The sequence below is a fragment of the Barbus barbus genome (genome assembly GCF_936440315.1).
Source record: "Barbus barbus genome assembly, chromosome: 45".
In the NCBI taxonomy this organism is placed as follows: Eukaryota; Metazoa; Chordata; class Actinopteri; order Cypriniformes; family Cyprinidae; genus Barbus; species Barbus barbus.
Genome location: NC_136723.1, coordinates 8,113,128 through 8,122,184, shown reverse-complemented (window position 1 = coordinate 8,122,184; position 9,057 = coordinate 8,113,128). Strand labels below are relative to the sequence as shown.

General features: G+C 34.7%; 2 protein-coding genes across 2 annotated transcripts in view; one reads left to right on the top strand and one right to left on the bottom strand.

Moving 5' to 3' along the window:
* The first annotated feature begins 4,481 nt into the window (after positions 1–4,481).
* LOC306864027 (myosin regulatory light chain 2B, cardiac muscle isoform-like) lies at positions 4,482–7,985 on the top strand. Its single transcript, XM_079407696.1, has 7 exons — positions 4,482–5,010; positions 5,466–5,552; positions 5,644–5,719; positions 6,301–6,405; positions 6,624–6,702; positions 6,817–6,865; positions 7,024–7,985. The coding sequence occupies exons 1-7, from the start codon at positions 5,008–5,010 to the stop codon at positions 7,126–7,128; spliced, it is 504 nt and encodes a 167-aa protein (XP_079263822.1). The 5' UTR covers positions 4,482–5,007; the 3' UTR covers positions 7,129–7,985.
* LOC306864026 (uncharacterized protein) overlaps positions 7,677–9,057 on the bottom strand; it is a 29,126-nt gene continuing 27,745 nt past the window's right edge. Inside the window, exons 13-14 of the mRNA XM_079407695.1 lie at positions 8,982–9,057; positions 7,677–8,683 (exon numbers count right to left, since the gene is read on the bottom strand). Coding sequence (XP_079263821.1) covers positions 8,544–8,683; positions 8,982–9,057 — 216 coding nt within the window. The 3' untranslated portion in view covers positions 7,677–8,543. The remainder of the gene's footprint in view (positions 8,684–8,981) is intronic.

Sequence of the window (9,057 nt, the reverse complement as noted above, 5' to 3'; positions counted from 1 at the left end):
TGTACTAATATATATGTGTGTGTGTGTGTGTGTGTGTGTGTGTGTGTTTTTTAAAATAAGTAAAACTATTTAAATTATAATTCTAAAATATAATTGAATACATATTAAATAATTTATATATATCAACATTTGAAGTGGATCAAAACCTTTCATCAAAGTTGTCCTAAAACCAAAATGCGTTCTTGTCTTACAGATTTACTTTTTTTGATCCACTTCAAATGTTGACTACTGTATGTATGTATATATATAAATATACAAATACATACATACAATTAGTAATGTTAAATCGTGAAACTGATTATGCTCATTTCAAAATACATTACTTATTTTGTAAAGCTTGATTTTATTTGTAGAACTTGATATGATTATTTTTGCATTGTGTGTGTGTGTGTGTGTGAACTGTGCACACAAACACATATATAATAAAATATTAATATTAGATATTCTTTCACTCTTTCTCATGTGTGTGTGTGTGTGTGTGCTTAGCCAAAGTTAATATGTGGTGAATCTTTTCCTCTTACTGTTTAAAGGTAATACGTTTAATACACTGTCAAAAATGGTGGAAACAATGCATAGAAACCATCCATTTACTTGTCACAATAATAATATTGGTCATTTCTATACTTGCTTTTATAAGCTTTCAAGTCAATTTCAATACGGGTTGTCACTTTGACCACTTTGATTGTAATTCAACTTTGTTGTCATCGTGCAAAGTCCACAACAAATAAAATACAGTTAACATCTAACATGTGCTTAAACAGTAAAACAACATTTAAATAAGAATTGCGTTAAATAAGAAAACCGCAGAATGTACCAAAGTGCTGTACAATACAATATGGTACAAAAATACAAAAACAATACAGTTAAATACAATTATAAAAATATATATATATATATATCTAATCTTATTTGAAAAAGACAAAAAAAAAAATTTAATCTGAAAACATTTTATGGTACCATGCAAAAAACAAACAAAAAAAGAATATGTGTAAGTACACCAGGAGTTATGTTAGAAAGTCAACAATGATCATTTTAACCTTAATTTATACCACCAGATTCCTGAGTCACCAGTTCCATCTGTAGAGCAGCCCTGACTCTCACCCTCACCACCGCACACAGACACTTAAAGAGAGAGGATGGGGGTTTCAGTTCAGACACGCAGGGTGGAGTAATAACTGGAAGCTGGGAGAGTCCCATGGCTCCTCGTAAGTACTCCTCCCCTCGGTTCCCCTCACTGAGACACCAGGGGAGCTGCGCAGGAGAGCCGGTCCCACTGGCGGTTTGTTTTTTCAGGCCCACTGGAGCCTCTGAGCACCCAGCCCCCCTCTCTCCACCCAGGCGTGCGCACACCTCATGGGAGCACAATTAAGAGCTGTCTTTCCTGCCTGCCGAGCTGTGGAGGACTCCCTCCTCTACCCTTCCCCTTTTTTAATCAAATAAGCCTTCTCTTGAGGCTAGTCCTCGTTTAAAAAGTCGGCATGCAGGATTAGATTTTAATTATGGAGATGCAAAGACATGGCAAATGAACATAATGAAGAGACAAGCAGAGATGTGAGGAGGGCATTGTTCTGGGGATGTGTGTTCATGACTGTTTCTACATGCACACCTGGACCTGATATTTAGTCATAAACAATAAATCTTTACCATAAATACTCATGTATAACATTCAAAATGTAAATTGATTGCGTATTGTGTAATATGAAGTGATATATAGTTGTGCAGGTAATATATTTTATAGTGAAGGATTATAAAAACTTGTACAACTGGGTAAACTGCTCCATCTGCAGGCAAACAAACTACAACTGAATACTGTTATCATATTTTTATGGCAGATACTTCAAACAAAGTGTAAAACTTCTACAAATATAAAAGTATATATAGATACGGTATATATGACATTTGATGTTTATATATGACATTTATAAACATAAAATGCACCCGGCTTATACTTATATATAAACATTAACTGAAATGAAATAATATATATATACATAAACATTATATTTTAGCTGTTGTTGAGTTTAAGTACTAAAATAATTCAAACTAAATTAATTAAAACTGAAAACTAAAAATTAATAAACTATATATACATATTAAAAATGATAAAAAACACAATAAACTATAACTAAAATTTAATAACTTTTTTAAAATCTACATAAAATTCAAAATATTAACAAAAACGGATAGTATATCAATGATACTATAATACTAAAACACACACAAACACATTAATGAATTAAAAAATGTCTTGAGTACTTGATCCTTCGTATTTGTTTATTTTTAGAAAAAGAACAGGCCTGACACACACACACACACACTTCAGATTTTGGAAATCTACACATAAGTGTCCATAGACATTTTACCAGAGAGATCAAAACGTGGCCCAATTACCTCACTTTACCATAAAGAACAATGAGAGGAACATCAAATATGACTAAAAATAAAGAGATCGAGGGCAGTGTATCATCATCTCTGTGTTGTCATATAAAGCAGCATGTATTTACAGGCCTGTCGAGGTGTGATGGAACCATATGGCTAATGTGATTGACAGTAAGAAGCAGCTGTATGAAGCTGACACTTCCCTGCCATGCTCCCGATCAGTGGTGTTATTGCTAGCACACATAAGCAGACCTTGACTCCTTTTCGGCCCCCCACCTGCCAGTCACACACCTAACATGGGCACGCTCCCTGTCATGACCACACACACACACACACACACACACACACAATGCCAAGCAGGAGATCACAGCGACATTCCAAACATCCCATGGTGCAGTTCTTCTCCACAGCTCTTCTGGCCAGTGTTCGTTGAATTGTCTGTGAGGGCACTGCTAAAACAAGCTTTACACAGCCTGCTGCCGTGCCGGATAGCTGGACAGATTATTTACAGCAGTCTGACGGCACATTACTTGGCTGTTTGTTAGAGCAAATTTAAATCTGGCAAGCATGGGATGACTGGCTATATTTGTAGAGCTGAGAATGGCTTTTGTTCAGTCTGATTGTTCGCAACAGATAATGGAAGACAAAGTAGAAACAATTTGTTCATAATAGTTGCATGCCAAATTAAATACAAGGGCTTGAATGAGCTTACATGTAAAGATGACTGGATTCAAATGTATGAGTTCCAATAATGTGCAATAATTTTGCCCTATACATACAGATCAATCAATTAGAATTCACAACCTTCTTCATGAATAAAGGTTTTGAGAGAGAAGTGCAGTCTCACATATGTTTAGTGTTGCTTATATACACATGTATTTTCATTGCACTTATACAACCCCAGTTCCAGAGAAGTTGGGACGCTTTGTAAAGTGCGGTAAAATCAAGAATCTGAGATTTGTTCATTCTTCACAAGTACAAAGAAAAGATTTCCAAAGTTTTCAGTGACCTAACTGGAAAACTGTAACTGTACTCTTTGCATTTTGTCAATTAAATAAAAGTTAAAGAGAATGAACAAATCACAGATTCTTGTTTTTATTGAATTTTACAAAATGTCCCAACTTATCTGGAATTGGGGTTGTATATTAAATGAAAATATGTAATTGTAATGATGCAATAATCTATTAGCCATTTAATGGCAGTTGCTCATTGTGACAGCTTACTACATAGTGAGGCAATATAGTACACCACCACTGGGGCATGTTGTCACAAAAGGTCAGCATATGCTTAATGGACTGTATCTTTATTATTGGGCAATAATTAATATAATAATAATAATAATTATTGACTAATTAAAATATATATACATATATAGCAACATATGTATTTTTTCAAATAAAACTAAGAAATATTCATCAGAACATGACAACTAGCCCCAGTCTCACTTATGCAAAGACTGTCCAAAATGAAACACACACACACAAAAAAATTAAAAAATAAAAATAAATTAATTAATTAATCAAAACGTGCAACTGTAGTGAGCAGACTAAATACTCTGTAAAATAATGTTTTTTTGTAAAGAATGATTATGTTTCAAAAGAAAATACTAGTTTAGTCTTTCTACTTCAACATTTCATGTTTAATTCATTGTGTAAAATCCTACTTTTTTTCCAGTGTAGAGTAAATAGCTGCCATGGAATAAGAATATATGAGTTAACAAGTGTAATTCCATAAGCAAATGTAATATATGTACCTAAATGAAATAAATTATATATATATATATATATATATATATATATATATGTGTGTGTGTGTGTGTGTGTGTGTGTGTGTCCCATAATATGCATGTTTATGCATGTTATGTATATTACAAAAAAGTATAAATAAACATACCAATTGTTTTGCATTTTGATATAATTAACATTACAATTTTATATATTTGTAATATAATATATAAATTATTATATATCACCTTATAGGTAACTTATATGGCAATATCACTCTTGATACAGGGCAACATATCATATATTATATATATATTACATTTCTGTTATCCGTTTTAGCATTCTTTCTAAATCTGTGCTAAACTATAGTGGCATCTAGTTTCTCAAATGAATTTTTCCAGAATGTCTGAAACTTTTTGCACTGGATGAACCCTTGTGAGCTGTGAAAATCAGTCTTGTAATCTGGTCAAAAGTGTCTCTACTGATCACCAATGTAACAAGGGCATCGAATCATTAAAGTAATCCATGTAGCGGAGACATAACGTCAACATCTGACCAAACACACTGATGTGAGAAGCTAGCCGGCTTCACACTGTCTTTAAACGACACATTAGACGTGTAGATGAGTCTTAAGGGGTTAAGACGTTCCAAATGATCCCAAGATAGCAAAGCCCACAAACTCTGATCACATTACCTCGCATCTGCCTGTAACAATAACTGGGGGGTGCAAGGGTTGGTTGATTCTCTATATGGCAAGTATTCTTGTATTGTTCCTCCTCCTTTGTCTAAACATAGAACAGGTGGGCCAGCAAGCCAATTGTGCCAATATATAGCTGGAAACCAACGATGTCTGTGTTCCTCAGGCTTTTGAGACCAAGAACAGAGTAAAGAGAAGCTCTTCACAATGGTAGGCCTGCGTCTCTTTGCTTTTGGACTCTTTAACATGGAAATGCTGGTGCAAGTGAATGGTGTTGTTCTTCAGACGGAGAGAAAGTCTTATTTTATGTTAAAAAGTACATCTATGGATGGATTTATATATTTTTATCTTTAAAATTTGATCAGTTTTGCTTCAATGTACCTTGATATTTGTCATGAGAACAACTTTGTTGCAACTTACTAATTTTAGTAAGGTTTTCACTGAGTGAATATCATTGTCTGTTCCATTTTGTGTCGACTAAATGCAACTAAATTTGTGATGTACTTGAATCGGGCCACTTTTTCAGAGTTCTCAACTTCTATTTTGTGCCATAGAGGGACTTGTAATTTCTGCATGAATTTTTAAGTTTTATGTGCTTCAAAATTGCATTTAAAAAGCATAAAGCTGGAATTAAATCATCTAAACCACTTTTGCTTGCTTTCCAGGCACCAAAGAAGGCCAAGAAGAAGGAAGCTGGCAGCTCCAACGTGTTTAGCATGTTTGAGCAGTCACAGATCCAGGAGTTCAAAGAGGTTGGTCATTTCTAGGATTCATTTATACCTAAACATTTTACTCTAGCATATTTTTAGGTACTTACCTCTGTAAATCTGAATGCTCCTCCAGGCTTTCACCATCATGGACCAGAACAGAGATGGCTTTATTGACAAAAACGACCTGAGGGACACATTTGCTGCTTTGGGTGAGTGAAGCCACACTGAATGACTATATACAGTGTAAATACTAGAGACACTGAAGCTAGGTCTCTGATTAAACTTAAAGGCGTTTATCCTATTGAACTAACAAGAGTATTGTTTTAAGGATTACAGTGGCCTCTCTTTAGACCCCTACTGAATGCCGTGAAGCCTAAATGCGATTACAACACTATGTTTGTCACAGATTTAGATGCAAATGTCATCATTCCATTAAACTTTTGATAAATGCATATAAAGCAGGGTCCAAACATTTGAGACCACTAGTAAAAATGCTTTATTTTTTTTATGTATTTTTTATAAATGTAACAATTTTAGAAAAGGTTTAAACTTTTATTAATTTTATTTTATTATACTTTTCAAAATCCTAAAACCTCCCTTTTATTTTCAGGTTTAATTATAAAGGTTTTATTTAAAAACTGACTTTCAGTGTGGCCTTTAATATGGTATCGTAACCATTTAATTGCATTGAACATCTACGAATATTCCAGTTAACTCTCACTCCATTTGAACTATCAGAGGAAGTGGCGCTCTGTATTAATGTATATCTCTGTATGTGCATGTTTGGCAGGACGTCTCAACGTTGGCAACGATGAGCTTGATGAGATGCTAAAGGAAGCCTCTGGCCCTATTAACTTCACCGTCTTCCTCACCATGTTTGGAGAGAAGCTCAAAGGCAAGGATCAAATTTATCAGAATTGAAATGATAATCATGCTAATGAGGTGCAAATAGCTGCAGAACCCAGCAGATATCAGGCACACTGCATACTGATATCTCAATCATATTTGAATGCAACTTCCCCAAGAAATGACTTATATATTTGTTAATTAACATGTATTAGAGTATATAATTACAGAATAATCAATAATCTGTTACCTTTCTGTGACTGACAGGTACAGACCCTGAGGAGACTATTCTCAATGCCTTTAAGATCTTCGACCCAGAGGGCACAGGAATCCTTAAAGGAGAAGAGTAAGTAGATTTATGCAAATGTAAAAATGTTTCAGCACATCAGCGACGTCCGACTTGAAACGATCTCATTGAAATGCACAGCATTTAATATATTTCTTGTAATTCTCCTCACAGAATCAAATATCACCTTATGTCTCAAGCAGACAAATTTACTGAGGATGAGGTACTATACTTTTCTATCTGTCTGAGATAGTGTCAGTTCAAAATTTAAATTTAAATTTGAAAATAAATAATTTAAAACATTAAACTGTACCATTTGATATCAAAATATATAACAATTTCAATAACAATTTTAATCATGATTTTTCTAAATTTACCTAGGTAAACCAAATGTTCACAAACTTCCCCTTGGATGTGGCTGGCAACCTGGACTACAAAAACCTGTGCTACGTCATCACCCACGGAGAGGATAAGGAACAGGAGTAAAAATGACATTTCCCATGTTTCTCCATATTTGTTCATGTCCATTTGTGTGTTGTCTTCTCCTTAAGCTCTGTACCCGCCTTTTGTCAATAAAGAGATAAAAAATCAAGTCTAGTTACAGTTGTTATTGCAATAAAATGTTTTAACTTGCTCAGATAATCATTGACTTTCAAATAAATAAATATTTTCCCCATAAATTTTATTTATAAAAGAAATAAATCAAAAAGCCAAAGCAAAATACTAGCAATCAGGTTTTAGTTCTCAATAACGTAAAACATTACCAACAAACACTTCAGACACAACAACAAGAAAAAGTCCAAGATTCGGAAAGATTTCGTTCCCTCCCGAGGAGATTACAAAAGCTCAAACGCAATAATAAGCTTAAAGCCACACTGGCGTGTTGAACGGTGCTCTGCGAACAAGGTCAACAGGGCCTTTTGTGTCTCTCCAGCTATTCACTGCAGCCCTATTAATAGCAGCCCTTGGTGCGTTCTGCCATTTGGGGGTTTCAGCGAGTCAATAATAGGCTTTATGAATAAAAACAGGTGAGCAGAGGTGTAAACACAATTTATTGTGGTAGACATTGCACTTTCTATGCAGACAAAGGGTTAAATTTGGTTTTAAAGTTCTATTCTAGTCTATTTTTTGCTTGCTGTGAGTTTTGAGATGGCAATTGTTTTTATACAAAGCCACGGCTAAGGCTGCTATATATAATTGTGTGCATGAGGGTCATTATAGGTCATCAATCAGAAAACAAAAAGGAAATGTGGCCTTTTTTTGTTTTCTGGAAAGTCTTTATGACAAAACATTTATTTTTCAGCTTGAATGACTGCGCTATTAAATCATTATTCATGCCACATAAAAATCATTAAGAAGTGAACAGTGTCAAGAATGCTTTTTTGTATAATCAAGTAACATCTTTGTTGATTAATTAACCCAGACAGCCTGCCCATCCAAAATCCTCACTTTTACTATAATAAAAGAAATGAACTACAGTATAACCAGATTTTCACAACTTACTCTTTTACTCTTACAGGCTACTGAATACTTCAAACCAATAGCAAAATAGCTAGTTAGCCTGCATCTTTTAAGCAAACTTACATTCAGTCTGACTTCATTCTGGTAAGTAACGCTCACTTTTCACCATCCAATCTTTTCCTAATAGCTAAAATAAAGGCCAGCCCTTGAAATACATCACACTGTGGAAGTAAAACGGGTTGTGAATGGCAATAAAAAAATACTTTTGACAGGTTAATGCAGTGATTGCAAAATGTAGAAAAAAAACTGAACATAAAATACAAGTAAATAAAATAGAAAAGATCAGTGCCACTGTTATCATACTCATAATACATTGAGGGATCTGTCCTTCAAAGCAACAGTCAGGAGATAAAGACCTTGTGGTCACAAGTGTTTGTTATTTACTCTCCATACCCAACAGAGTCCTCTCTGTCTGAGGTAAGAGGAGAGGAGGGTCTGGCAGCGCCAACATTTTTAGCACTGCCTGTTAGCATGAAGTCCGCCAGGAGATCTATTCCAGAACCGGAATCCAACAGAGTATCTGGGCGAAGCGACGAAAGAAAAGAAACAAAAATAAAGGGAAATTTGTTGCATAACCATGTGTCTAAATACAAGCAGTTGGCTGCATATTTCTAGTCCTCTGATATCATTTTGAATTCTTAAAAGCAATCTATTCCCATGAAACCTCAAAGTCATTACTAAATAATTGCAACACACACTAACCTCTCTGGCAGCAACAGCTTATGCCATGAGATCATAATGGTGCTCTGGAATCCAACCACTCTCTAGTTAGAACTTATAACTGGAAATCTAGATTAATATGAATCCATAATTCTCACCATGAATGCCGATCATGTGTTCAAGAATGAGAACCCTCTCGGCCAGAATCTTTAGCGCTTCCCTCAACTGCTGCAA

Excerpts from the sequence above, each read along its gene's own strand:
- LOC306864027 (XM_079407696.1), top strand. Across the intron at positions 5,553-5,643 it reads AGATCCAGGAGTTCAAAGAG|GCTTTCACCATCATGGACCA; the intron begins GTTGGTCATTTC and ends ATGCTCCTCCAG. Across the intron at positions 5,720-6,300 it reads GGACACATTTGCTGCTTTGG|GACGTCTCAACGTTGGCAAC; the intron begins GTGAGTGAAGCC and ends CATGTTTGGCAG.